General features: G+C 58.8%; 3 protein-coding genes across 5 annotated transcripts; 2 read left to right on the plus strand and 1 right to left on the minus strand.

The window, feature by feature from the left end:
- The first annotated feature begins 165 nt into the window (after positions 1 to 165).
- RNF215 (ring finger protein 215) lies at positions 166 to 5,698 on the plus strand. Of its 2 annotated transcripts, XM_061370409.1 has the most exons (10): positions 166 to 426; positions 2,924 to 3,052; positions 3,219 to 3,290; positions 3,368 to 3,453; positions 3,881 to 3,935; positions 4,059 to 4,163; positions 4,884 to 5,000; positions 5,076 to 5,213; positions 5,325 to 5,427; positions 5,525 to 5,698. In XM_061370409.1, exons 1-10 carry the CDS (start codon positions 166 to 168, stop codon positions 5,545 to 5,547), a joined length of 1,089 nt encoding a protein of 362 aa, XP_061226393.1. In that variant the 3' UTR covers positions 5,548 to 5,698. The 2 variants fall into 2 exon arrangements, with proteins under 2 accessions (XP_061226393.1, XP_061226392.1); XM_061370408.1 differs by lacking the exon at positions 5,525 to 5,698 and having other exon boundaries at positions 5,325 to 5,456.
- Positions 5,699 to 6,377: 679 nt separating this feature from the next.
- CCDC157 (coiled-coil domain containing 157) lies at positions 6,378 to 12,432 on the minus strand. Of its 2 annotated transcripts, XM_061370478.1 has the most exons (12): positions 12,170 to 12,432; positions 11,139 to 11,310; positions 9,845 to 10,529; positions 9,687 to 9,764; positions 9,201 to 9,388; positions 8,954 to 9,090; positions 8,851 to 8,875; positions 7,772 to 7,919; positions 7,347 to 7,486; positions 6,814 to 6,884; positions 6,685 to 6,735; positions 6,378 to 6,594 (listed from the first exon to the last, which is right to left on the minus strand). In XM_061370478.1, exons 1-12 carry the CDS (start codon positions 12,415 to 12,417, stop codon positions 6,405 to 6,407), a joined length of 2,133 nt encoding a protein of 710 aa, XP_061226462.1. In that variant the 5' UTR covers positions 12,418 to 12,432; the 3' UTR covers positions 6,378 to 6,404. The 2 variants fall into 2 exon arrangements, with proteins under 2 accessions (XP_061226462.1, XP_061226461.1); XM_061370477.1 differs by lacking the exons at positions 6,378 to 6,594; positions 6,685 to 6,735; positions 6,814 to 6,884; ... (6 more) ...; positions 9,845 to 10,529; positions 11,139 to 11,310 and adding an exon at positions 11,707 to 11,828.
- Positions 12,433 to 13,002: 570 nt separating this feature from the next.
- SF3A1 (splicing factor 3a subunit 1) lies at positions 13,003 to 26,977 on the plus strand. Its single transcript, XM_061370479.1, has 16 exons — positions 13,003 to 13,084; positions 14,904 to 15,016; positions 16,730 to 16,934; positions 17,721 to 17,978; positions 18,600 to 18,674; positions 19,168 to 19,318; positions 20,159 to 20,352; positions 20,965 to 21,082; positions 21,174 to 21,359; positions 21,684 to 21,805; positions 21,991 to 22,233; positions 23,318 to 23,528; positions 24,289 to 24,443; positions 25,058 to 25,159; positions 25,350 to 25,421; positions 26,345 to 26,977. The coding sequence occupies exons 1-16, from the start codon at positions 13,019 to 13,021 to the stop codon at positions 26,444 to 26,446; spliced, it is 2,373 nt and encodes a 790-aa protein (XP_061226463.1). The 5' UTR covers positions 13,003 to 13,018; the 3' UTR covers positions 26,447 to 26,977.
- Positions 26,978 to 27,330: the final 353 nt, after the last annotated feature.

The following is a 27,330-nucleotide window of genomic DNA, read 5'->3' on the forward strand; positions in this document are numbered from 1 at the left end:
GTTCCTATCCCTCCCGGTGCTTTTTATCCCTATCCCTATCCCTGTTCCCTTATCCCGGCCCCGTCCCCACGCCTGCTCTCGCTCTCGGGCGCCCCCCAGCGGCGCTGGGCCCCGGCGGTCCTCCGCGGCGGCAGGGGGCGCTGCGGGGCGGTGCGCGGCACTGCGATGGCGGCGGTGCGGGCCGCGCTGCTGGCGCCGCTGCTGGCGCTGTGCCGGGCCGGGCCGGGGCCTGCGCCCGCCGCTCGGGTGGAGGTGGCGGTGACCGGGCCGGGGCCGGGCTCAGGCCCGGGGGATGGCGCCGGCAGCGCGGCCGCGGGGCCCGGAGGCTCCTACACGCTGCGCGGTGCCGTGCTGGGAGCGGGGGGCGGCCGGGCCGGGCCGCGGGACGAGGAGGAGCAGGAGGAGATCCGCGGGCGGCTGCTGCTGGTGAGCACCGGGGAGACCGGGACCGGGGGGCAGAGAACCGGCCAGCAGGGAATGGGGCACCGGGGAACCGGGCACCGGGAGGGCTGGGGGCACTGGGGGCACTTAGATCACTGCGGAAGGAATGTGGGGGGCAGTGAGATGTGGGGGGCTGTGTGTGCAGGGGCCACTGGGGTCTGTGTGTGCAGTGGGCACTGGGGTCTGTGTGTGCAGTGGGCACTGGGGGTCTGTGTGTGCAGTGGGCACTGGGGTCTGTGTGTGCAGTGGGCACTGGGGTCTGTGTGTGCAGTGGGCACTGGGGGCTGTGTGTGCAGGGGGCACTGGGGTCTGTGTGTGCAGTGGGCACTGGGGTCTGTGTGTGCAGTGGGCACTGGGGTCTGTGTGTGCAGGGGGCACTGGGGGCTGCGTGTGCAGTGGGCACTGGGGTCTGTGTGTGCAGGGGGCCCTGGGGGTCTGTGTGTGCAGTGGGCACTGGGGTCTGTGTGTGCAGTGGGCACTGGGGGCTGCGTGTGCAGGGGGCACTGGGGTCTGTGTGTGCAGTGGGCACTGGAGGCTGCGTGTGCAGTGGGCACTGGGGTCTGTGTGTGCAGGGGGCACTGGGGTCTGTGTGTGCAGTGGGCACTGGGGTCTGTGTGTGCAGTGGGCACTGGGGTCTGTGTATGCACGGGGCACTGGGGTCTGTGTGTGTAGTGGGCACTGGGGGCTGTGTGTGTGCAGTGGGCACTGGGGTCTGTGTGTGCAGTGGGCACTGGGGTCTGTGTGTGCAGTGGGCACTGGGGGCTGCGTGTGCAGGGGGCACTGGGGTCTGTGTGTGCAGTGGGCACTGGGGTCTGTGTGTGCAGTGGGCACTGGGGTCTGTGTGTGCAGTGGGCACTGGGGGCTGCGTGTGCAGGGGGCACTGGGGTCTGTGTGTGCAGTGGGCACTGGGTCTGTGTGTGCAGTGGGCACTGGGGTCTGTGTGTGCAGTGGGCACTGGGGTCTGTGTGTGCAGTGGGCACTGGGGGCTGTGTGTGCAGGGGGCACTGGGGTCTGTGTGTGCAGGGGCACTGGGGTCTGTGTGTGCAGGGGGCACTGGGAGCTGTGTGTGCACTGGGCGCTGGGGGCTGTGTGTGTGCAGTGGGCGCTGGGGTCTGTGTGTGCAGTGGGCACTGGGGTCTGTGTGTGCAGTGGGCACTGGGGTCTGTGTGTGCAGGGGGCACTGGGGTCTGTGTGTGCAGTGGGCACTGGGGGCTGTGTGTGCAGGGGGCACTGGGGTCTGTGTGTGCAGTGGGCACTGGGGGCTGTGTGTGCAGTGGGCACTGGGGTCTGTGTGTGCAGTGGGCACTGGGGTCTGTGTGTGCAGGGGGCACTGGGGTCTGTGTGTGCAGGGGGCACTGGGGGCTGTGTGTGCAGTGGGCACTGGGGTCTGTGTGTGCAGTGGGCACTGGGGTCTGTGTGTGCAGTGGGCACTGGGGTCTGTGTGTGCAGTGGGCACTGGGGGCTGTGTGTGCAGTGGGCACTGGGGTCTGTGTGTGCAGTGGGCACTGGGGTCTGTGTGTGCAGTGGGCACTGGGGGCTGTGTGTGCAGTGGGCACTGGGGTCTGTGTGTGCAGGGGGCACTGGGGTCTGTGTGTGCAGTGGGCACTGGAGTCTGTGTCTGCAGTGGGCGCTGGGGACTGTGTGTGCAGTGGGCACTGGGGTCTGTGTGTGCAGTGAGCACTGGGAGCTGTGTGTGCAGTGGGCACTGGGGGCTGTGTGTGCAGTGGGCACTGGGGTCTGTGTGTGCAGTGGGCACTGGGGGCTGTGTGTGCAGTGGGCACTGGGAGCTGTGTGTGCAGTGGGCACTGGGGTCTGTGTGTGCAGTGGGCACTGGGGTCTGTGTGTGCAGTGGGCACTGGGGGCTGTGTGTGCAGGGCACGGGTCTGTGTGTGCAGGGGGCCTGGGGTCTGTGTGTGCAGTGGGCACTGGGGTCTGTGTGTGCAGTGGGCACTGGGGTCTGTGTGTGCAGTGGGCACTGGGGTCTGTGTGTGCAGGGGGCACTGGGGGCTGTGTGTGCAGTGGGCACTGGGGTCTGTGTGTGCAGTGGGCACTGGGGGGTTGTGTGTGCAGTGGGCACTGGGGGCTGTGTGTGCAGTGGGCACTGGGCTGTGTGGTGCAGTGGGCACTGGGGTGTGTGTGCAGTGGGCACGGGGGGTCTGTGTGTGCAGGGGGCACTGGGGTCTGTGTGTGCAGTGGGCACTGGGGTCTGTGTGTGCAGTGGGCACTGGGGTCTGTGTGTGCAGTGGGCACTGGGGTCTGTGTGTGCAGTGGGCACTGGGGTCTGTGTGTGCAGGGGGCACTGGGGTCTGTGCGTGCAGTGGGCACTGGGGTCTGTGGGTGCAGTGGGCACTGGGGGGTTGTGTGTGCAGTGGGCACTGGGGGTGAGCTGGGGACAGGTCCTGCTGCCCCCTGTACCACCGCAGCCGCTGCCCCGGCGGTGCCATGCTGGTGCCAGGGGCTGGTGCCGTGCTCCCTGCTGCAGGTGGGGGATGCGGAGCCCGAGCTGGGTGCTGCCGGCAGCTGGATCGGGGTGGTGCCGGTGGGCGAGGAGCCGGCGGAGCTGCCCCGCGTTGCCCGTGAGGAGTCCTTCACCACCGCCGTCGTCAGCAAGGTGCGAGCGCACGGGGCAGCGCCGGGGTCTGCAGGGTCCCGTGTGGGCCTCTCGTGGGTCCCTTGTGATGCTTCCCCAGGGCAGGGAGGCGCTGGGTGCTGCCTGCAGGGGGATGCTGCTGCCCGTCCTGCCTGTGCTGCCCTGATCCCCTCTCCTGTCCCCACAGATGAAGCGAGCCCTGGTGCTGGGGGCATCGGCCCTGCTCATCCTGGCGCTGAACCAGAACGCCATCCGGGAGGTAGGGGCGTCCCTCCTGCAGCCCCAGCCCCGGCCTCATGCCCTGCTCACGGCTCTTGCTTCCCCCTCTGCTTGCAGCTGGACCTGTCCCAGCTCCTTGCCAAGCCCGTGATCGTGATCCAGTCCTCGGACAACGTCACCAGGCTGCTGGGAGCGCTGCTGCGGTATGGCTGGGGCTGTGGGGCTGGGTCCTGCCCCCCTTGCCTGGCCGGGCTGCACGGGGGTCCCCATACACAGCACATGGGCTGGGGGAGAGCTGGAGCAGTGCAGAGCCCACATGGCAGGTTACCAGCACCCCTAGTGCTGTGTTTGTCCCCACCACTGCAGTGATGGGACCCCTCGGTCCTTCCTGCACGTGGTCAGTGCGGATTGCTGCTGTGGTGTCATGGGGGGAAACTGAGGCAGGGCACTGGGGGGAAGAGGTTGTGTGGGGTCGCTCAGGACTGGGCAGGGGCAGTCCCCTGGGTGTTCCTCTGTTCCCTGTGTCCACCATGTCTCTGGGAATGGGGGGGAGATGCTCCCAGTGCTGGGGTGCTGCAGTGGGATCCTGCTGTGCCCATGGGATTGACTCTTCCTGCCTTTTGCTCACAGGGGGCTCCGGGCGACAGCCAAGATCACATACCAGGCGGTGCTGCTGGAGAACCTGGTATGTTGGTCTGCCTTCCTCCTCCTCCTCTATCCCAGTGGGAGGGCAGGGACTTCCCCCACCGATGGGCTCCTCCTCCCCTCCATGCACCCAGCACCAGCAATGCCATCTCCTGCCTTGCAGGGAGTGACCCTCACGCTGTGGTCAACCTGCGGCCTCTCCCGAGGGGGCCTCTACGGGGAGTGGCAGGGGGTCATCTGCACCGGGGAGACCAGCTCACAGGTCCAGGTATGGCTCCGGCACTGGGGAGGGCTCCTCCTGTAACCGGTTACTGGTGTGCGGCAGCGGCAATGGTGGGGATGGGATTGGAGGGAACCCGCGGTGTGCTGGGCTGCACCCCCAGAGCGTGAGCAGCAGCTCAGGGAGGGGATCCTGCCCCTCTGCTGTGCTCTGGGGAGACCCCCCCTGCAGCCCTGATCCAGCTCTGGGGCAGCAGCACAAGAGGAACCTGGAGCTGTTGGAGCGAGTGCAGAGGAGGCCATGGGGATGCTGCGAGGGCTGGAGCAGCTCTGCTCTGGAGCCAGGCTGAGAGAGCTGGGCTGGGGCAGCCTGGAGAAGAGAAGGCTCCTGAAGGGGAGACCTTAGAGCAGCTCCAGTGCCTAAAGGGGCTGCAGGAAAGCTGGAGAGGGGCTTGGGACAAGGGCCTGTAGGGACAGGCCAAGGGGAATGGCTTGAACCTGCCCGAGGGGAGACTGAGCTGAGCTCTTAGGCAGAAGCTCTTCCCTGTGAGGGTGCTGAGGCGCTGGCACAGGGTGCCCAGAGAAGCTGTGGCTGCCCCATCCCTGGCAGTGCTCAAGGCCAGGTTGGACACAGGGGCTTGGAGCAAGCTGCTCCAGTGGAAGGGGTCCCTGCCCGTGGCAGGGGTTGGAGCTGGAGGAGCTTTAAGGTCCCTTCCAAGCCAAACCATTCCATGATTCCATGTTTTGCTCCCTGGTGCTGACCCTACAGAAGTACCTGCAGCAGCTCTGGAACACCATCCTGCTCATCGCCCTGCTCCTCTGCACCGGTGTGATCGTGCAGGCCCAGCGGCAGTCGCGGCAGGACCCGTCGGAGCGGGATGCTGAGGTTGGGGATGTCTCCACGCTCTGCTCCTCCCCGGGGTGATGTGTGCCCGGCTCTGACCCTCTGCTGTCCCCGCAGCTGGACCTGAAGCAGCTCATCCACCGGCGGCTCTCGGCGCTGAAAACACGGCGCTACCACCCCGGTAGAGCGCTGCGGAGCCGCGCCTGCGAGATCGATAGCTGTGCCGTGTGCTTGGACCAGTTCCACAAGAGCCAGGTGGGCACTGGGAGCCTGGAGCCCGCACTGGGGCTGCCTGTGCTCCTGGTGCTGAGGCTGCCCCTGCTTACTGGGGCCTAGATCCGCTCATGTCCCCATCCCTCCCCACAGTGGCTGCGGGTGCTGCCGTGCTGCCATGAGTTCCACCGGGACTGCGTGGACCCCTGGCTCCTGCTGCAGCAGACCTGCCCCCTCTGCAAGCGCAACATCCTGGGTGAGAGCCCACCGCCACCACGGGGGTGAGGGCTGGGGGGGGGAACCAGAGCCCCCCTGGCTTCCCGTACCATCCCCTCCATCCTCCTACCTTGCAGGGAACTGCTGCCCGGAGAGCTAGCTGCCTGGTGGCTGTGCTCCAGAGACGGACCCATGGGTGCTGTGGGGAAGGGCAGGGGGTGCTCGGGCAGCAGTCCTCACTGCTGGCACGGGTTCAGCGCCCATCACACCCCAAAGGAGGATCCGGGGGGGCTGTCCCAAATGAACACGAGTAGAGGGCTATGGGGGGGGGTCCAGTGTGGGGAGGGTGGGGCATTGGGAAGGGAATAGGGGCACCCATGGGTGCAGCAGGGTGGGAGGGTGCAGAGGCTGGGCTGTGCTCTCCCTGCTCATAGTCACTTTTCTAGGTGTCTTTTTGTTTTCTATTCACGGGTGCCTGCGGTGGGGTGGCCCCTGCATGGTGGGGTGCTGGGTGCCAGCTCTGCGGGGCGCCAGCTCTGCTGGGGCCTCACCACCGAGGGCAGGCCCAATGCTTTATTTATACTAACTTATTATGAGGGAGGGCACAGAGTGGCTGCAGGGACCCCTCGTGGGGCCTGTGTCACCGGACCCGGCTGTGCCGCAGGGGCTGGCACTCACTGGTCTCTATTAAACAGGAACTGAGGACAGGATGCTGTGTGTTGTGTTGAGCTCACCAGGTTCCTGATGCCCTCCCAGGGCTGCTCCCGGCCCCTCTGGGTGCTGGTGGGTGCCGGCAGCACGGGGAGAGCTGCTTCCATGGGCTATGGGGCTCAGCCTCCTCTCACCCCCAGCCTTCCTCTTCCAAGCAGCTTGGCCAGCCCCAGTGGAGGCACAAGAGCATGGGCCAGGAGTGGGTTTCCCAAGGGAAGGGGCCCCAGGATGAGGCAGTGTCCCTTGGGCAGGGCAGGGGATGGGTGCTGAGCGCTTCACTTCTGTGTGAGTCTCAGAAGCATTTATTCAATGGTGGTGGCCACCAGTGTGGGGAGAGGACAGGGGACGGGCTCTGCCTTGGGGCTCAATGGGGCTCAGCACCAGGCCCTCAGCCACAGGCAAGGGACAGCATCCGGCCTTGCCCATGGGTTCTGCCCAGGGTGGCTTTGCCCTCTGTCTGCTGGGTGTTCGCTGCCTCTTGTTGCCTGTGCATCCCAGTGTCCCTGTGTGAAGCTTTGTTCCTGTGCATCCCAGTGTCCCTGTGTGAAGCTTTGTTCCTGTGCATCCCAGTGTCCCTGTGTGAAGCTTTGTTCCTGTGCGTCCCTGTGTCCCTGCGCTGTCCCGGCTGCTCGGTGGCCTGTGGGTAGTGGGAGCGGTTAGAGAGGAGGAAGAAGAAGGGAAGGTCCCCAGTTCCTTCCTCTGGGGTCCTACTCACCCCTTGTCCTGCCTGACAGTGTCCCTGCTGTCCTGGCTGAGCTGGGACCACAGCTGGCTCTGCGGGATGAGCTGCGGAAGGGAAGAGAAGGGGTGAAACTTCCCCACCATGTTCAGGTGCAGTGGGGCTGATGGAGAGGAGGGACATGGAGCTCCTGCAGGGAGACTGAGCTGAGCTCTTAGGCAGAAGCTCTTCCCTGTGAGGGTGCTGAGGCGCTGGCACAGGGTGCCCAGAGAAGCTGTGGCTGCCCCATCCCTGGCAGTGCTCAAGGCCAGGTTGGACACAGGGGCTTGGAGCAAGCTGCTCCAGTGGAAGGGGTCCCTGCCCGTGGCAGGGGTTGGAGCTGGATGAGCCTTAAGGTCCCTTCCAACCCAACCCAGGCTGGGTTTCTGGGACTGGTCTTTTGCTACCCAGAGCTTTTCCTGCATGGGCAGTCCCCAGCGGATGGGGACAGTGCCGTGGCCCATGGGGTGGTGCTGGGCTTCACACCCTCTCCTCATGGCACCAGTTCATGCTGGCTGGTGCATCCTCACCTTCAGCACTCCCTCCTGGGCAGCCTCCTTCACCTTGCCCAGCGCAGCGCTGAGCCGTGCGTTCTCCTGCTCCAGCACCCCGATCCGGATGCTGTTGGCCTCGAGCTGCCTCCTCATGTCCTCGGTCCAGCTCCCGGTGCCTGCAACCAAAGCACAGCATTCTTGTGCTGTGAGCCCGGGCTCAGGCTGCAGCTCTCCCTCCCCCTGAGCACCAGCACGGCTCAACTCAAGCCCTGGCCCAGCTTTATGTGCCAGCCTGGAGGTGGGATCAGCAGTTCCTGTGCTGGGAAGCGTGTTAAGATGGGCTTAGCACAGCTCAGGGCTGAGCCCTGCTTGGCTGTGAATGGCACAGAGGGTGTTGTGCAGATAATCCCGATCCCCTGTGAGCCTGGGCACAGGCTGAGGGCAGGAGCCTGCTCCCTTACTCTCAAACTGTGCCTCAGTGGGGACGTGGAGCTCAGGGAAGAAGACCAGGAGGCGCTCCCGCTCCTGCAGCTTGGCCACGTTCTCCTGCAGCTCCGAGACAGCCCGTTCCAGGCCCAGCTTCTCCTGCTGCAGCGCGTCCAGCAGCTCCTGGGGGGTACAAAAGAGATGCTGAGGTTTGCAGAGAGCTCTCCTGAGCCACAGGATGGTGCAGCACGGGGGAGTCCTGGGGGAGCCCTTGGATCCCCAGGGAAAGCATCCTCCTTTCCTTAGGTGGTAAGGATGCCCCATGATCAGGGGACTGGAGCGTCTGCCATATGAAGATAGGCTGAGAAAGTTGGGGCTGTTCAGCCTGGAGAAGAGAAGGCTGCGTGGGGACCTCAGAGCAGCCTTCCAGTATCTGAAGGGGGCCTATAGGGATGCTGGGGATGGACTCTTCATTAGGGACTGTAGTGGTAGGACAAGGGGTAATGGGTTAAAACTTAAACAGGGGAAGTTTACATTGGATATAAGGAGGAAATTCTTTCCTGTGAGGGTGGTGAGGCACTGGAATGGGTTGCCCAGGGAGGTTGTGAATGCTCCATCCCTGGCAGTGTTCAAGGCCAGGTTGGACGAGGCCTTGGGTGATATGGTTTAGTGTGAGGTGTCCCTGCCCATGGCAGGGGGGTTGGAACTTGATGATCTTAAGGTCCTTTCCAACCCTAACTATTCTATGATTCTATGATGGTGGGAAGTGGGCAGGGATTTAGCTGGAAGGTCCCTGTGTGAGCTGGAAGCAGCAGCACCAGCCATGAAGAACAGTGCACATCAGGAGCAGGGATGCTGGAGACATGGGAGCAGCCCCAGGAGCCACCTTCCTCTGCTCCTTGGCCATGGAGAAACCCAGTGGAGACTTCCCTGCATGAAGGCTGAGGGATCTCTGGGAGGAGACGGCCCTTGTGTCATCCCCTGTCCCACACTCATCCTGCTGGGAAAGCTGTGCCCATGGATGCGGGACGGGGCAGGGGATGGCTCTGGCCACCCTCTCAAGGCACAGGGGTCCCCAGGGCAGCCCCCGGGGGTTCTGGGTGCCAGCACTGACCTGCTGCTGCCTGTGCTGCTCCTGGCTCTCCTGGAGCTGCTTCTGGGTCTCCTGGAGCTGCTCCCGGCTCTCTTGGAGCTGCTTCTGGGTCTCCTGGAGCTGCTTCTGGCTCTCCTGGAGCTGCTCCTGCAGCCGGGCCTTGTCCTCCTCGGCCTCCCCCAGGCTGAGCTGCAGCTCCTCCCGCTCCTGGTCCAGGCTGTCGAACTGCTGCAGCAGCGTCCTCTGCTTGGCCTGCAGGGACTGCAGGGGCAGGAGCCTGCTCCAGGGCTGCTGCTGCACCCACACCGTGCTGGGCAACAGCACCCAGGAGCTCAGCCCCCTGCCAGGGCAAGGGGGAGCTGGACTGGTACCTCCTGGTGCCTCTCCATGCTCTCCACTTTGGCCTTCTCCTTCTGCAGCTGTATGGTGGTGGTGCTCAGCTCCTGGCCCAGGCTCTCCTGCTGCCTGCTGAGCAGCTGCACCTTCTCCTCCAGCGCCAGCACCTGGCTCTTGGCCACCATTGTGCTCATCTCCTCCAGCAGGGTGGCCTTGGCGGTCTCTGGGGACACACAGCACCTTCGCTAGCCAAAGATGGGTCAGTGCCCCATCCCTGGCAGTGTTCAGGACACAGGGGCTTGGAGCAAGCTGCTCCAGTGGAAGGGGTCCCTGCCCGTGGCAGGGGTTGGAGCTGGAGGAGCTTTGAGGTCCCTCCAACCCAACCCAGGCTGGGATTCTACACCCTTTGGTGCAGGCTGGGTGGGAGAAGCTCCAGGACAAGGTGTCCTCAGGGACCCAGAGCCTCCACAGGCCCTGGCAGGGGGTGGGATACATGAGCTGTGTGCCCCTGGGGTCCTTACCCAGCTCCTGCAGGGCTGCCTGCTTCCCAGCCAGCTCCTCCTTCAGGGTGGAGACTTGCTCCTCCAGCAGAGCCGCTCCTAAAGCAGCACAAGCCTTCAGCAACGAAACAGCTCAGACCCCTCAGACCAAGCAGGGGACACTGGGAACACCTCTGTACCTCTCTGTAGGTCATCCTTGGCCCGCTCCAGCCTCCCTACAGCCTCTAAATGCTCTTTGTTCTTTGCTTCCAGGCTCTGCTGAGCCTCCTGCTGCTGCTGCACATGGGTGTCCTTCTCTACCTGCAGCAGCCAGGCCATGTCCTCAACCTGCCTCTGCAGCTTCTCCTTCTGCTTCTCCGACTCGTGCAGCTCAGCCCGCAGCGGCTGGACCTGCTGCAGCAGCATCTGGAGGTGTTTGCTGATCCGGGACAGGTCCTTGCTCTGCTCGGAGGCCCAGTAGCTCACATCCGTGGCAGAGAGGGTCCTTCTCCCTGCCGTGTCCCCCACCACCTCCTGGAACCTGCTGAGGGCCGAGGGAATGTTCTGGCTCTGGCAGATGCTGGTGATGGCTTTGCCCACCTCATGGAGGCAGCCCTGGACGCTGGTGCAGGTGGCACAGGGTCCTGGGGTTGTCCCAGGTGGCTGCATGGGGACGCTGTTGGCAGCCCTGGGCGGGGAACTGCCCGAGGCACCACTGGCTGGTGTGAGCACACCGGATGGCAGGCACAGGGAAGTGGATGGGGCAATGTTTCGGGATGATCTTGGCTCCAGAACATTGGGCAGGCAGTGTTTCGAGGGCTCCTTCTCAGGGGTCCCAGCCCGGGGACTGGAGGGCAGTACAGGGCTCTTCTTCCTGGAAGCCTTCTTCTGGTGGAGAGAGCACAGAACAAAGACAGGGCTCAGATCAAACCGTGTTGGCTGGAGGTGATCTGTCAGAGCCCAGGCACAGAGGAGTGAACTGTGGGGAGAGGGCACTGGTGCAGCCAAGGGGCAGTGAGGAGCCTGCAGGAGGACAGCACCAAGCACTCGTGTTCACTGCCTGCAGTGCTCCATCACAACCAAAGCACGTGGATAACGGGCAAAATGAATTTACTTCCCTCTCCCCGGATCCAGGATGAGGGGGAATAGGGGGATTACATTTCCCCAGCTGCCAGGCATCTTCCCAGCCTTGGCAGAGCTGTGGTGTCACAGCAGGGAGCTCAGCAATGAAACCTGCTCCCCTTCTTGAGAGTGGCCCATCTGTCACACCTCTGGCCATGCCAGAGGAAGGACTGTGAGGCTTTTCCATGAGCAGAATCCTGGTTTGGTGGTTAGAGGAGGGAGGGGACGGTGTGGGACAGATGTGAGCATGGCTCAGTGCTCACAGGCATCCCAGAGGACCTCAGAGCAGTCCCAGTCATGGAGGGCAATGCAAGAGCCATTTCTGTGACGCTGCACTCAGCTTGGGGGTGTCAGGGCCCCCACATGTCCTACCTCGGCCAGAAGCTGCTGGTAGAAGGCTCCCAGTTTGAGCATGCAGCACCAGTACCTCCTCACGGTCAGCCCTGCAGACATGCCAGGGGCCAGGGCCCGCGCCGGTGGCACTGCTCGGTCGCTCAGCAGCTCCTCTGCATAACCTGTGAAGGTCTGGAGCAGCAGCAGCAGCCTGGGACAGCAACAGAGCACAGCTGAGAGCAACGGGGAAAGGGGCCTGAAAGGGTGCAGGAGGTTGCACTGCCCCCATGCCCTGGATAAGGGGAGCTTGGCAGAACCTCAGCCCAGTTTGGGTTGGAAGGGACCTTCAAGCTCCTCCAGCTCCAACCCCTGCCACAGGCAGGGACCCCTTCCACTGGAGCAGCTTGCTCCAAGCCCCTGTGTCCAACCTGGCCTTGAGCACTGCCAGGGATGGGGCAGCCACAGCTTCTCTGGGCACCCTGTGCCAGCGCCTCAGCACCCTCACAGGGAAGAGCTTCTGCCTAAGAGCTCAGCTCAGTCTCCCCTCGGGCAGGTTCAAGCCATTCCCCTTGGCCTGTCCCTACAGGCCCTTGTCCCAAGCCCCTCCTGCAGCTGTCAGCCTGCAGTTCAGCTCTCCCCAGCTATGATATCCATATGATACACATCCACGTGTAATCCATCACCCATGCTGCCAATATCCAACCCAAGAGCTCTGCAGGAAGGGCTCCCCTGGTGAAACGCAGCCGCATTTACTTCACCCTCATTGCAAACAGTGCTTTTGCCCCCCTGGCCTGGAGATCCACATGTATCCAAGGGGATTCCAAGGTTTCAGGGGGCAATTTAAGGAGCCCGCCCCTATCCACCCAGTGCCCTGCACAGAGCAGTGCCCGTGCTCCCACTGCTCCTTTACAGGCAGCATTTGAGCTCTGTGTAAGTCAAGGAGCTGGGGTTTAACAGTAGAGCTGTGGAGCATGAGGCCATGCGGTGTCAGCACACTGCTCATCCCTCAGCAGAGCCGCAGAGCCCTCGGGCAGCCTGGACACCCCGCCGGGGGACACTGCGGGCGGTACCTGTCGATGAGCAGCTCCAGCAGCATCACGTGGCCATGCTGGCTGACCTCGGGGTCGCCGGGGCTGTACCGGTACCGCTCCAGCAGCGCCGCCACGTCCAGCTCACAGGACACCTGATCCGGGAACTTCCAGGAGGGGACTCGCACGGCGCCGGCCCGGGAGGACACGTCGGCGATGGCGGCCTGCACGTCCCGCAGGTCGGCCCGCAGGCTCTCCATGCAGCCCGGGTGGCCCAGGAGGTGCGCCATGCTGGGCGGCACGGGCACCGGGCCGGGCAGGGACAGCCTCCAGGGGCAGGAGCGACACAGCGGGCCCGGGGGCTGGGGGGCTCCGGGGAACCGGGACGGGGGATCCTAGGGCCGGACCGAGGCCTGTAGACGACCGGCACAGGCGCCGGCCGCTGTTATGGCAACGGAGATCAGAGCCCCTACAGACCACGCCTCCGTGCAGTCTAACCAATCACAGGTCAGGCTCCCCGCAGACCACGACCCCCCGGTGCAGACCACCCAATCACAAGCCATGCCCCCCGTTCAGGCCACGCCCCCACAGCAACCACCCGGTTCAGACCACGCCTCCACTGCAGACCACACCCTCAAAATAGGCCACGCCCCCCGCACGGCCGTTAGGGTTCCTCTCCTATCACGCATGCGCACTGCGCTTCCTACCGTTACCTTACACTCCCCGTTAGGCCGCGCTTGGACCCTATCGTCACTTCCGGCGCGCAGGCGCAGCGAGGCGCAGCACCCGGCCGCCATTTCGCCCGCCGCGGTCGGTGCCGCTGGTCCCGTTTCCGTTTGTCCCCTCGGAGCGGCCCCGCAGCGGGAGCTCCCACCGCCCCAGCGCAGCGCCATGCCCGCGGGACCCGTGCAGGCCATGGCGCCCGCGCAGCCAGCGCCGCCCGCCGACAGCAAACCGGTGCGAGCAGCGAGGGGGGGGGATTGAGGGGGGGGGGGTACGGGACAGGCCGCGCTGGGAGCGGAGCGGGGCGGGGAGGCGGGCGGTTCGTACCGGGGCTGCTCGGGGTTCCTGCACGGACCCGCCTGTGGTTGGTTGCGGGGTAGGCCCGAGGCCCCCCTGCGGCCCCAGGCGGTGGTTGCGGGTCTGTCGTGAGCTGTGGGAGCGGGAAGAGTGTCCGAAGGGCTCGCACCCCCCCCGCCCCGCTGTGATTCACGGCCTGGCCCCGCTCTCCTCTGTCTCGGCCCCGTTCCCTGCAGCAGGAGGACTTTCCCGGCCTTCCCACAGTGGGAGCTCAGCTCCCATGGGCAGGGGCTGCTGCTCTGGCCGGGTTTGACACCATAGCGTCAGCGCCAGTGCAGGGACCCGAGCCGGTGGCAGATCCTAAGGCACACGAGGAACACCATGGCTCCTCCATATAAAACCCAGCGGGTTCCCTGCGCCCACGGGCAGCTCAGCGTGGTGCTGCAGTGAAAACAGCTCCCAGCGTGGTGCTACCTTACCCTGCTCCTCAAGGTGGTGTTCAGAGCAAGTGGGGATGAGAACTGCAGCTCCTTATGGCACGTTTCACCCTGCACTCTCGGTTAAGGTTGTATTTGACTCGTTCTGCCTTGGAGCCATGGGGATTGTGCAGAGCCGGAGGCTTGATTGGGACGTGAACACTTCCCTGTTAAGGGTACAAACGTTTCCCATAGACCTGCTCTCTTGTAACAGCTTTTCCTGGGGAAGTGGCTTGGTGAGGAAGGGGGAGGAACATCAGTGTCCTGCAAAGAGCTGCTGCTCTGCAGGAGGACAGAGCCATCTGCAGGGAGGACTCTGGGATCGTCATTTGGATCCTCATGGAATTACCCTGGGAGCAATGCCCTGCAGAGCTGTTCTCTATGAACCAGCTTTTGATGCAGCTGCCCTGGGATGGAAAGCTCTGTTTGGTTTAATGAGGGTTGATCATTCAGGTTCTAGTTTCTTGTGGTCCCCCAGGCCTTTGGGAACATTCCAGGCTCCCCGGCCTGTACACAGTGCTCAGTTATTCCCCCATGGAGTGCTCTTTGCTTGGCATTCCTAAAGCTATGTGGGGTCAAAGCTGGGATAGGAGGAGCACTGGGAGCGCTTGCTTTGGTTGCATGGAGGGGCCTGAGCTTCCTCCCAAGCCCCCTGCGGTGCCCTGGACGTTGTCACCCACCCTGAGCAGCCGAGGGGAGTCTGTGGGATGGGATTGTTAAACCAGAGCCTTGTGTTGGGAAGAGCTCCGGGATCTGGGAGCTAAGGAGGGCAGTGGCCTCGGGAGCTGTTTGCTTGGAGCACCTCATTCTGACCTGGCGTTCCCTGAGCAGGGGATGCAGAACAGGAAAGAACCTCCTAACGTCTCATCTCAGTCTCTCTTCTGCCAGTTAAGCTGTGTTAGAATTGTTATTCCCAGTGAAGTTGGGAAGCAATGGAGATCAACCACCTGGCAATAGGGATTCCAGTGCTCCAGGCTCATTTCAGCCCCTGGTGCTGGTACACACACATTGCTCGCTAGGATTTGAAGTTCCTTCTCTTGTTTTCAGCTTTGATTGCACAGGTTTTTTGGTTTGAGGTTGTCTGAATTTAGCATCCTCACTGATTGCAAGCACCACAAAGGTATTTTCCTGTGGCACTGCTCTTCCCTTTGGCTCGTTGCTGGAGCTGGGAGGCACCAGTGTGTTACCAGCGTTATCCCATACTAAATCCAAGACTCAGCTCTGTGCCAGCTCCTGTGCAGAGCACCAGATAAATGTGTGTTTATTGGTTTTTCTTACAGCCAGAAGAGGAGCCGAAAGAGGAAGCAGCCCCAGCCAAGCCTGTGGTTGGAATTATTTACCCTCCTCCAGAAGTCAGGAATATTGTGGACAAGACTGCCAGCTTCGTAGCCAGGTACTGGACACTGCTGTTGGCTCACAGTTCCCAGGGATTTTCCTGCTTTTCCTCTTTGGTGCTAATGGCTGCGCAGCTCTGGAAGCTGAAGGAGGTCCCAGTCCTGTAACAAGGCTCCTCACTTGTGTGGTGAGCCCCGGGTTAAATCCCACCCCTGTTTGTGTTCAGCTCCATGAGCCCCATCTCACCCTGCCTGAGAGCCAGGGGGAGAGAGGCTCCTCCAGAGAGCGTCTGATCCTCCCCTAGGACAGGATCTCCTGTGATGTGTGGGTACCAGCAGAGTGGTGGGTGGGAGCGGATCTGAAATGTAGGGAGGAGTCTTAAGAGCTGGATAAATTTGACTCATGTGGGCTTCTTCCATTTGCTGACTGGCATCATTCCTAGAATCCCAGCCTGGTTTGGGTTGAAGGGACCTTAAGATCATCCAGCTCCAACCCCTGCCATGGGCAGGGACCCCTTCCACTGGAGCAGCTTGCTCCAAGCCCCTGTGTCCAACCTGGCCTTGAACACTGCCAGGGATGGGGCAGCCACAGCTTCTCTGGGCACCCTGTGCCAGCGCCTCAGCACCCTCACAGGGAAGAGCTTCTGCCTAAGAGCTCAGCTCAGTCTCCCCTCGGGCAGGTTCAAGCCATTCCCCTTGGCCTGTCCCTACAGGCCCTTGTCCCAAGCCCCTCTCCAGCTTTCCTGCAGCCCCTTTAGGCACTGGAGCTGCTCTAAGGTCTCCCCTTCAGGAGCCTTCTCTTCTCCAGGCTGCCCCAGCCCAGCTCTCTCAGCCTGGCTCCAGAGCAGAGCTGCTCCAGCCCTCGCAGCAGCTCTGTGATCTGATTTCTGTCTTATCACTGCATGAAGTCTTGGGCGGTTCGATCCTGGTCCTCCTGCAGCATGTGGGTACCACAGGAGGTGCCACCCCTCAGCTGGCTCAGTATTAACCTCCATGGCTCCAGCAGCCACACGCTGTGCTGTCACCTCACTGAAAAGGGCCACTTGTCACTCTGGGTTTAAGGGAGTTACTTGCTGCTGCTCTGGACAAAAGCACTTATTGTGTAACTGAGCTCTGAGTGCTGCCAGGGAGCGTTGGCTTTCTGTGAGGATATGGAAGGGGCTGTTTATCCTTTGGTATTGTGGAGATGTCCTCTTCTGGAAGGGGTGGAGTGTCCAAACAAGACTTGGAGGTAACCAGAGGACGTGAAGAGAAACATGCTCTGGCTCAAGTGCCCCCAGATACGTGAATGAGAGGAATGGATGGTACCTCAGCTTAGGGCTCTGTGAATGCAACCCTGTCATGCACAGGCTGCTCCTTACCTATTTTTTTCCTTATATGAACTTTCTGGAAGTGAAACTGGTTCCAAAAGCTCGTGACTAGAGCAGATCGGTCAGGAAGTGACTTGTAAACTGCATCCCATAAGCTGTCAATCCATTAAATGGCCTTTTGTTTGTCTGTGGCCAGATGGGCTTGTGGAACACTGCCGGGTTTTGAACTGTCTGAAGAAACATGCACTGTGAAGTGTCCAGACTAAATCAGGACAAGTGCCTTTAGCTCGTGTGTGCGGAGCTGTTGGGTGTGAGTTACTGAGAGGTGAACTCCTTCCATGGGGGAGAGGAAATTGCACTGTGAGGGGCTGATGCATCAACGCATCTTACTGTAAAAGAAGCAGACCTTTACCCAGGAGTTGATGCCTGTTCACCTGAACAATTCCTCTGTTTCCTCCCCAGAAATGGGCCAGAGTTTGAAGCTCGAATTCGCCAGAATGAGATAAACAACCCCAAGTTCAATTTCCTGAACCCCAACGATCCCTACCATGCCTACTACCGGCACAAAGTCAGTGAGTTCAAAGAGGGCAAAGCCCAGGAGCCCTCGGCTGCTATTCCCAAGGTGATGCAGCAGCAGCAGACTGCCCAGCAGCAGCTGCCACAGAAGGTAAGTGTCCCTTTCACTCGGGCACAGAACTTGGCTTCTCCCTGGTGGCCCACAGCCTTGATGTGAAGCAGGAGGTCTGGAGCACAAGAAGCTGGTTACACGTCTGTAGAAAGCCAGCAGTGATCCCTTGGCATTCAGTGTCTGGGACCTGGTTTGCTGCAGATGGGCATCCCTCAGTTGCTTTGAACTCAAAGTTGGGTGGGAAAGAACCGATTTATTGTCCTACTTGGTCCTTCTTAATGACAAATGTGTGTTGATTGACATGGTACCTACACCAGTGATCACTCAGATTGGATGGGTTTAGGACTCCTGCCATAGGCGAGTCTTTAGAGTCTTGGAGTTCAGTTTGGGTTTGTCTTGTAGAAACATTTCCTTTTTTCCTGCCAGAGGGATCAACTTCCCCTTAAAGTGTGGGATGCAGGGTGTTGCTAGTCTTGCCTAGCTGTGCCTTTTCCATACTGGCTGGAACAAGGGCACTGGCTGAATGTCTTCCACATGCATTGCACACCCAACAGTCATGCTGTGTGGCATTGCCCATCCTGCAGGATTGCACCAACGTCCTGACAGCTTCCAGCTTTGTTAGCTGGTGGAGCAATGCTTGTTTTTACAGTAGGCCCAAACCCAGATGTCCAAATGCACCCTCTGGTACCAGCTTTCCTCCTCCTTGCAGCTGCCACCATCTCTGGTGTTGCTTTCCTGCAACAGCTGAAAGCAAAAGGGGTTCTGCAAGTGTTTGGTGATGGTTTCCTGAGGGCAGTGCCTGAGCTATGTCCTTCTGCTCTGCAGGTGCAGGCCCAGGTGATCCAGGAGACAGTGGTTCCCAAAGAGCCTCCTCCAGAGTTCGAGTTCATTGCGGATCCCCCCTCCATCTCCGCCTTCGACCTGGATGTGGTGAAGCTGACGGCACAGTTTGTGGCACGCAACGGGCGGCAGTTCCTCACGCAGCTGATGCAGAAGGAGCAGAGGAACTACCAGTTTGATTTCCTTCGCCCCCAACACAGCCTCTTCAACTACTTCACGAAGCTGGTGGAGCAGTACACCAAGGTACCCTGGCAGCTCACCCACCAGGTTCAACCCTCAGCAGCAGTACTGGGTTCTGGAGGCTACTGAAGTGCTGCAAAGCAGCCACACTGGAAACATCTGGAGATTCATGAGGGTGCTGAGGCGCTGGCACAGGGTGCCCAGAGAAGCTGTGGCTGCCCCATCCCTGGCAGTGTTCAAGGCCAGGTTGGACACAGGGGCTTGGAGCAAGCTGCTCCAGTGGAAGGGGTCCCTGCCCGTGGCAGGGGTTGGAGCTGGATGAGCTTTAAGCTCCCATCCAACCCAAACCAGGCTGGGATTCTATGGGTCTGTCCTTTAAATTCCACTGTAAGTAGAGTGGATATCTCGTATTGTTGGCAGCGTGTGGTGCTGAACACAGTGGGCCGTTACTTAAATGTACCAGCCTCTACTGAAATGTAAGGTTTTTAAGTATAGAGCATAGTTGGAAAGCCAGGAGGGAGTATTTTCAAGTGCAAGCAGGAGGGATAGGTAATAAGGGGGTTGCAGTAGAATAACTGCAATGTAGCACCAGGGATCTGCTGGTGTGAGGAAAGAGAATAATTGCTTTTAAGGAGGCTCTGGCAAAAAGAATTGTCACCCACTGTCCTGTGTCATGTGTTTCAGATCCTGATCCCACCCAAAGGTTTGCTCCTCAAACTCAAGAAGGAGGCTGAAAATCCCAAGGAAGTCCTTGATCAGGTAATGCCTGGGAAATGCACAGCAGCAGTTCACTGATGTTTTGAGTGTTTCACCTTTGTGTGGTTCTGGTTTATTGGCAGCAAACGCAAATACACAGGCAATAAAACAGCTGTTTCCTCTGCAGCCACTTGAACACAGGGTGCTGCTGTTGCCTTTACTGGCTACCATTGGTGCCAGGGGTGGCAGTAGAGGCTTAGGAACTGCATGGCACTTTTTAGAGCAGAATGTTTCACTCTCAGACAGCTTCACTGTGACCCCTCAGTCACTTGGAGTCTTTCCAGGTTGTTCTTTGACTTCTGTCTTCATCACGCTGAGGCTTTTCCTTTGGAAAGGTGGAATTACAGGGTTGTAACTGTTCTTTGTTGTGCCAGGCCTCTGGAATACTGCCTGTGTAACAGCCCTGAAAGGGTTGGTAGTGCAAGCCTTCAGGTGCTGTAGAGGTGACTGTGTTGTGTCTCTTGTCTGACATTTGGTGTGTGCTTTGCTTGTGCAGGTGTATTACAGAGTGGAGTGGGCAAAGTTCCAGGAGCGAGAGAGAAAGAAGGAAGAGGAGGAGAAGGAAAAGGAGCGTGTGGCTTATGCCCAGATCGACTGGCATGACTTTGTGGTGGTGGAAACAGTTGACTTTCAGCCCAGTGAGCAAGGTACTGAAGCACTGTAACCTCTGTGAAGCTCTGCTCCCTTTGAGCAGGCGCTGTGTCCTGAAGTGCTGGTTTTAGGCAGGCTGTGGGGTTTACAGATGTGGGGAAAGCCTTCTAGAGACACCAGGGCTGGGGCTGTCTCTGCAGTCAGTAATGTTCTCCTTGAACTAGGTTCAGGACTGCACCAGTGTCCACTTTGCCACTTGCACCAGGACAGCAGAACTTGTTGCACTTTCTGGCAGCATTTTCATCTGTCAGGGAATCCCAGCTTCGTCTGAAGGGACCTTAAAGCTCCTTCAGTCCCAACCCCTGCCACGGGCAGGGACCCCTTCCACTAGAGCAGCTTGCTCCAAGCCCCTGTGTCCAACCTGGCGTTGAGCACTGCCAGGGATGGGGCAGCCACAGTTTCTCTGGGCACCCTGTGCCAGCGCCTCAGCACCCTCACAGGGAAGAGCTTCTGCCTAAGAGCTCAGCTCAGTCTCCCCTCGGGCAGTTTCAAGCCATTCCCCTTGTTCTGTCCCTACAGGCCCTTGTCCCAAGCCCCTCTCCAGGTTTCCTGCAGCCCCTTTAGGCACTGGAGCTGCTCTAAGGTCTCCCCTTCAGGAGCCTTCTCTTCCTAAGTACTTCTTAAGTTCTACCAATAAGTGCCTTCATCTTTACGTGTCATGCTGATATTGGTCTGGATAGGCTCCATCCTTTCCCTGTTATATGCCTTGGCTCCAAGGAGATATTTGATGCCACTGCTGCATAAAGAAACTGCTTTTCATTCAGGAGGTTCATACTTGTCTGTGCACGGAGCAGTGAAGTGGGATAGGGAAACAGGAGCTGTTTTTTGCATTGTAGGGAATTTCCCTCCTCCCACCACTCCAGAAGAGCTGGGAGCTCGGATCCTGATCCAGGAGCGTTATGAGAAGTTTGGGGAAAGTGAGGAGGTGGAGATGGAGGTGGAGTCAGATGAGGAAGATGAAAAGCAAGAGAAAACAGATGAGCCTCCAGCCCAGCTGGATCAAGACACACAAGTGCAGGATATGGATGAGGTAACTACCCAACAGACCCATTACTTTCATCCCATTAAGTTTGTTTGCTCCTTGGTGCATTTTCACTGTAAGAAGTTCCTCAGTTCCTTGAGGAAATGAGATTTCTTTCTGATGGAACTTCAAACCAACCCGTTTCTCTTGGAATGTGCTATTTTTGATGTTTCCATGAACAATATAATTTCTCCAGGAGAGAAACGCAGTGCTGCTGTCACCTCATGGTGTGCATTTTATTTTCCTGTGAGCAGGGCTTTGGGCCACGCTCTGCAGAGTCTGGAACGCTGAGAGATGACTCATTTTAGACTCTTCCTCCACCCACTGTTTAAGCTGTTCTGTGGTCACAAGGAACAAGAGCAGGGTTAACCATAAGCCCCTGCTTACTCTGCTCTTTAATGTGGAAGCTGAGGGGTTCTTGCTTCCTCTTCTGGGTCTGCTGAACTGGGATTTATCCAGAGGAACCACTGTGGGTGTCAGAGGCAGAGGAGCTCCGTCTCTTTGCAGCTGCAGCATCAGCTCTTCAGCGCTGCACAGGATGTTTATGCCTTTCCCAAATGTTCTCTGTGGGTATTTGACTGCTGGAACTTGGTTGTCATTTTTGGGTTTGGTTTAAATAAGGGCTCAGATGACGAAGATGAAGGTCAGAAGGTTCCTCCTCCTCCAGAAACCCCGATGCCGCCGCCTCTTCCTCCCACACCAGACCAGGTCATTGTGAGGAAGGATTACGATCCCAAAGGTAAGTCAGGCTGGTGAGGATCAGTTCTCCCTCACTGACCACAGAAGCATTTGTTTCCAGGCTGCTCCAACGCTGTGCTTTTCTTTTGCAGCCTCAAAGCCGTTACCACCCGCCCCAGCTCCGGACGAGTATCTTGTTTCCCCCATCACTGGAGAGAAGATTCCTGCCAGTAAAATGCAGGAGCACATGAGGATTGGCCTCCTGGATCCTCGGTGGCTGGAGCAGCGCGACCGCTCCATCCGGGAAAAGCAGAGTGATGATGAGGTCTATGCCCCAGGTCAGCTTCAGGGGGTGCTGTGGCTTGCAAACCCTAGCTCCTGGATGAGTTCTGTGCACTCTTAGCACACCCCAGCTCTCTCTGATAAGACCCATCTTAAATGTGGCTTTCCGCTTTCCTCAGCGTGCTGATTATGTGGCTACATTTGTCTTTAGTACATCAAAGCCTTTCTGTGAAGTTAAAAGCAAAGAGCATAGGCTGCTGCTGAGCAGCAGCTGCCATCTCCTAAAGAGACTGCCATTAGGTACCATAAAGATCATTGGCAGAAGATTGGTCACATTTGATCTTGTCACTTGAGATAAGAACTTCTCTTGCTCCTTGCAGGTTTGGACATTGAAAGCAGCCTGAAGCAGCTGGCAGAGCGCCGTACTGATATCTTCGGTGTAGAAGAGACTGCCATTGGGAAAAAGATTGGTGAAGAGGAAATCCAGAAACCAGAGGAAAAGGTAGAGTGGACATGAGTGTTGGTTTGGTTTTAGCAGGTTTCTGTAGTATTCTATATGCTCACAGACACACAAGTCTTCCAACCTCTGTTCTTGCTGTCAGACTGCTTTCTTGGTGTCTTTGCAGCTCACGTTGCAGTCTGGACAGGCTGGGGTTAGGCTTATTCTGATGTATTTTATCCTCTCAGGTGACCTGGGATGGCCACTCGGGCAGCATGGCCCGCACACAACAGGCTGCTCAGGCCAACATCACCCTCCAAGAGCAGATTGAAGCGATCCATAAGGCCAAGGGACTGGTGCCGGAAGATGACAGCAAGGAGAAGATCGGGCCCAGCAAACCCAATGAGATACCCCAGCCACCCCCTCCTTCATCAGCATCAAATCCCCCTGCTAGTGCTCAGCCCATCACATCTGTGCCTCGTCCCCCCACAGTGAGTGTTTGGACTTCCAAAGGCCAGAGTTAGAAGGGAGTCCTGATGAAGGTTAAGGGTTATAACAGCAGGTTATAAACAGGCCTAGGGGCAGTTTAAGGTTCATTTGGAAACATCAGAATGTTGAACTTGCTGTTCAGAATGGGAAACAAGACTCGGGTGGAGTGGTTTGTCCTTAGAGGCATCAGAAAGATGTGAGCAGCTGGGCAGGGGAAGAGCCTGGGTGGTGAAGTCCTGGAGGCAGAGAGCGTGGCTGACACAGGGAGGGTGGGGGCCTGTCTTGGGTGTAAACAGGCAGGATGCAGAACCAAAGGAGCTGCAGGTAGGAGCTGCTCGGGGTGACTCCCTGCCCCAGGGGTTCTGCTGCCTGACTGAACGTGGCACCCAGGGTGCTGAGGGAAGGAGGAACCATCTCATTTGTTAATGAGGCTCCTGAGCCTGTTCACTGGCAGCCTGGGCCTGAGGTTCCCAGCAAGCCTTAGGCCTGCAGAAATCCATGTTGTTTTAGCCAGGACTGGGAACAGTTCCCAGCATTCCTGCATGTTCTGTGTGCACTTCTGGTGTTCTCAACATAAGAAGGATATGGAGCTGCTGGAGCAAGTCCAGAGGAGGCCATGAGGATGAGCAGGGGCTGCAGCACCTCCTATATGGAGCCAGGCTGAGAACATTGGGGCTCTTCAGCCTGGAGAAGAGAAGCTGCTGGAGACCTCAGAGCAGCTTCCAGTGTGTGAAGGGGGCTACAAGGATGCTGGGGAGAGACTCTTCATTAGGGACTGTAGGGACAGGACAAGGGGTGGTGGGTTCAGACTGAAACAGGGGAAGTTCAGGCTGGTTACAAGGCAGAAGCTCTTCCCTGTGAGGGTGCTGAGGCGCTGGCACAGGGTGCCCAGAGAAGCTGTGGCTGCCCCATCCCTGGCAGTGTTCAAGGCCAGGTTGGACACAGGGGCTTGGAGCAAGCTGCTCCAGTGGAAGGGGTCCCTGCCTGTGGCAGGGGTTGGAGCTGGATGTTCTTAAGGTCCTTTCCAACCCATCCCATTCTCTGATTCTGTGTTGCTGCTAATGAAGTGACCCTGTCTCCCTGCAGATGCCCCCTCCTGTGCGTGCTGCTGTGGTTTCTGCAGTCCCCGTCATGCCTCGGCCCCCAATGACGTCCGTGGTCCGTTTGCCTCCGGGATCTGTCATCGCCACCCCGATGCCACCCATTATCCACACCCCACGCATCAACGTGGTGCCCATGCCCCCCTCTGCTCCCCCCATCATGAGCCCCCGCCCGCCCCCCATGATCGTGCCAACAGGTAAGCTCAGTGTGCGCCGGTTCAGCAGCAGCTCAGTCCTGGCCAGCACAGGCTTGAGCTTCATTCTGCACCTTTGGTGCCTGGGATGAGAGGTGTAGGTGGCACTGCAGGCCCCAAACCCCATCAGTGAGAGTTTGGGGGTGTTTGGTGTGACCTGTTTCACAGCAACTGCTGCAGGGCTCAAAGCTCCTCCTGCAGCATGACAGTGAATTGGGTGTCACTGGTCGGTGGTTGTGTCCCTGGGAGCCTGCCCAGGGAAAGGGGAAGGGGAAGCACCCCAAAGGCCCTGGGCTGAAGAACATCTGCCAGCACCTTGCTTGGTGTTGCAGCTCCTTGCAGCAGCTGCTGCAGCTGGAAGGAAGAGCTGTTACCTGGCCCCTTTCCTCATGGCATTAGGTGTTCCAGAGTTGAAAAGCACAATGGAAAAGGCAGTTCTTCCCTTTCCCCTTCTTTTTCCTTCTTTTTCTGCTTTAAAGCGAGGTGCTGGCACTGCTGTCTGCCCAGCTCAGAGCCTTTGCTCTTCTGCAGGATCTGCAGGAAGCTCTTTGGCTGCTTATTGTCTCTTCCTGGCCTGTTTCCCTCTATGAAAGTTCTGATGTTTGAAGTTTGCGTGTTGCTGTTGGTTGTGTGAACTTCCTCCATGCATGCTACTGGTTATTTTCAGCCCTTGCTGGTTGCTCAGAGAGCTTCTGTGTGAGAAATGCCTGCTGTGTCTCAGTGCTGACCGCACGTTGTGTCGTGTCCCTCTGCCCCCTTCCAGCCTTTGTTCCTGCTCCTCCCGTGGCTCCGGTTCCCTCCCCGGCACCCATGCCTCCTGTGCACCCTCCTCCACCCATGGAGGATGAGCCGGTCTCGAAGAAGCTGAAGAGTGAGGACAGCCTCATCCCAGAGGAGGAGTTCCTGCGCAGGAACAAGGTACCTGTGTGTATGGCTGCTCACAGACAAGTGCTGACACCCTGGGCTCTGCAGCCCCACAGGGATGTGAAGGCAGTTCACTGCATGGTGTGCATGAGGGAGTGACCTCCTGAGGCGCTGGCATTCCCAAACTGTGTGCCTTGCTGGGAACAGTGATACAGCACTCCAGCAGTGTGTGGGGATGGTGCCCTTCTGCACTTGAGGGCAGGGTTTATGGTAATGCAAAGAAGAGCTAAAGGTGCTAATAAGGCTTTAAGAACTGCTGAGCTGGAGGTGGAAGGAGATTCAATATCTCAGTGTCAGCATGATTGTGGTGATGTGAGTATTCCATAACAACACGGACTGGGTGTTACACTGAACCTTCTCCTGAGGGCTGCCATCAGCATGTGCTGTCCTGAGTCCTTCAGGAGGGCTGTGAGTGCCTGTGGTGCCTGAGAGAAATCCAGCTGAATGCTTTGTTTTGGGAGCAGTGAAGGCTTTTTCCCATCATTGAGGTTTATGTTTACTGAGAGCTGAAGATAGTGCCTGGTCTTGGGAGCAAACACTGTGCCTGGCACTCGCTTATCTCAGTGCGGAGCCTCCTCACCTTGAGACATTATCTGTGTTTCCTCCAGGGCCCGGTCACGGTCAAAGTCCAGGTTCCCAACATGCAGGACAAGACTGAATGGAAGCTGAACGGCCAAGTGCTGGTGTTCACCCTGCCCCTCTCGGACCAGGCACGTCCCCTTCCTCCCTGTGCTCTGAGCTGCTTCCCTTGGGGAGCAGCGTCTGACCTGATGGTGGGAGCTGTAAACCTTGGGATGCTCCCCAGGCTGTATCCTCCTGTGAGGGGGTGTGTGTGGGGAGCAGCGGGTACACCCATACAACAGGGAAAACCCCCTGAACAAGCTCTTTGCTTCTCCCTAGGTGTCTGTTATAAAGGTGAAGATCCACGAAGCCACAGGGATGCCGGCTGGGAAGCAGAAGCTGCAGTATGAGGTGGGTTGAAACCCTTGGAATGCTGCTTATTGTGGCAGTGCTTTCTCACACACAAACTGACTTTTAGCAGAAGTAGTTGGTAATGCACCTACTGCACTGCTGCAGGGAGCAGAGGGAATGATGTTCCTAGCTGTGCAGCACCTTCAAATACAGAACTGCACAGCAGGACTAGCTTTGAATAGGTGGCATCCATGGGCTGTTGAGTTGTTGCTGCTGCAGCAGATGAGTCCTCTGGGCTTGGTGGCTTTCTCTGAAGCCAGCCCCTTCTTTTACTGTGGCAGTCTCCTCTTGCGGGCCTGTTGTATGTGCTTGGGAAGGAGGAGGCAAGTAACTTGGAAGCCCTGAGAAGGCCTCCTCTGGCCTCGCTCCAACAGCTCCACGTTCCTCTTGTGGTGTTGCCCCAGAGCTGGACACAGGACTGCGAGGGGGGTCTTGTTTCCAGTCATGCACAGACACAACCTGCTGCCTGAGCACTGAACTTTGTACGCTTGGGTGTTCATCTGTGGGCAGATGTGTTAACCCTCGATGAGAAGGGAAGCTTGGAAGCATTCAAAGCCAGGTTGGACACAGGGGCTTGGAGCAAGCTGCTCCAGTGGAAGGGGTCCCTGCCCATGGCAGGGGTTGGGACTGGTGGAGCTTTAAGGTCCCTTCAACCAAAACCAGGCTGGGATTCTGTGCATCCACATAACTTCACTTGTGATGGTGACTCTGTGTGTGTGTATTGTCAGTTCCTGCATCCCCGCCTCCTCCAGTGCCCCTCTTCCAAGACACTGGGATCTGTCCTGGTTTTTCCAAAGCCTGCATTGTTCTGTCACCCCCTGTCCTTTCACCGTGGCTGGGAGGGCTTTGGCTCTGGGCTTTTGGGGGAAGGCAGCAATAAGAGTTCTTCTTTTGACTGTTTCTTTTTGGTTTTCTCTCCTCAGGGCATCTTCATCAAGGACTCAAACTCTCTGGCCTATTACAACATGGCCAGTGGCTCCCTCATCCACCTGGCCCTCAAAGAGAGAGGAGGCAGAAAGAAATAGGAACCGTGGAGCCCAGAGGCATAAAGTGGCTGCGTTGCCACTCGTATAACCCCAGCCCTTTGAGTCTTCCAGCCTTTTAGGGGCTATTCCCACTGCTCTAATTCGATGAGACAGATGCTGAACCCTGTGTTTGGGGGAGAGGGGAAGTTAATAGAGCCCTAAAATGTGTAAATGGACTGCCCTGGTCTGTTAGGGTTTGATGGTTTGCTTGAATTCCTTCTTGAAGCAACATTGAGATGGTGCTAGCTCAGTACCTCTATCTTTGAGGGATTTACGCTGACCATCATCTGTCTGAGCACTGCTTGTTGCTTCACTTGACCTTTTCCTGACAGCTTCTTCCTTCTCAACACAGTTGCCAAGCCCCTTGTTCTTTCCCTGTCTTGTGTCCCTCTGCAAGAGCCTCTCAGATGAGCCCTGACTTGGAAAGTTGCCCTCCCTGAGCAGGAGTGTTTGGGTCTGTGTGTGTTAAACAGCTTCGTGCTGCTTCTGTAGAGCCTCCAGTTTGTTTTAATAAACACCTCTTGGTGCAGGCGTCTGTGGTGCTGTGGTGCCTCGGGGGTTGGTGGCGTGAATGGAGCTGTGCCTGGCTTCAGAGCACTTGCAGGGGCTGCATGGATCTACATTGGGGTTTGTCACTTACTGTAGGAAATCCTTGTGTTTTCCAGGAACGGCTGCAAGACTGGGGTTTGGTTAAAATTCCCCTGGTGATCCGGAGTTACTCCTCAATGTAAAGCACAAATGGGACATGGAGCTGTTGGAATGAGTCCAGAGGCCATGGGGATGCTGCGAGGGCTGGAGCAGCTCTGCTCTGGAGGCAGGCTGAGAGAGCTGGGCTGGGGCAGCCTGGAGAAGAGAAGGCTCCTGAAGGGGAGACCTTAGAGCAG

The sequence above is a fragment of the Neopsephotus bourkii genome, unplaced genomic scaffold (genome assembly GCF_033783945.1).
Source record: "Neopsephotus bourkii isolate Nb327-2 ecotype Australia unplaced genomic scaffold, CSIRO-AGI_Nbou_v1 NB_1542, whole genome shotgun sequence".
Taxonomy (NCBI): Eukaryota; Metazoa; Chordata; class Aves; order Psittaciformes; family Psittacidae; genus Neopsephotus; species Neopsephotus bourkii.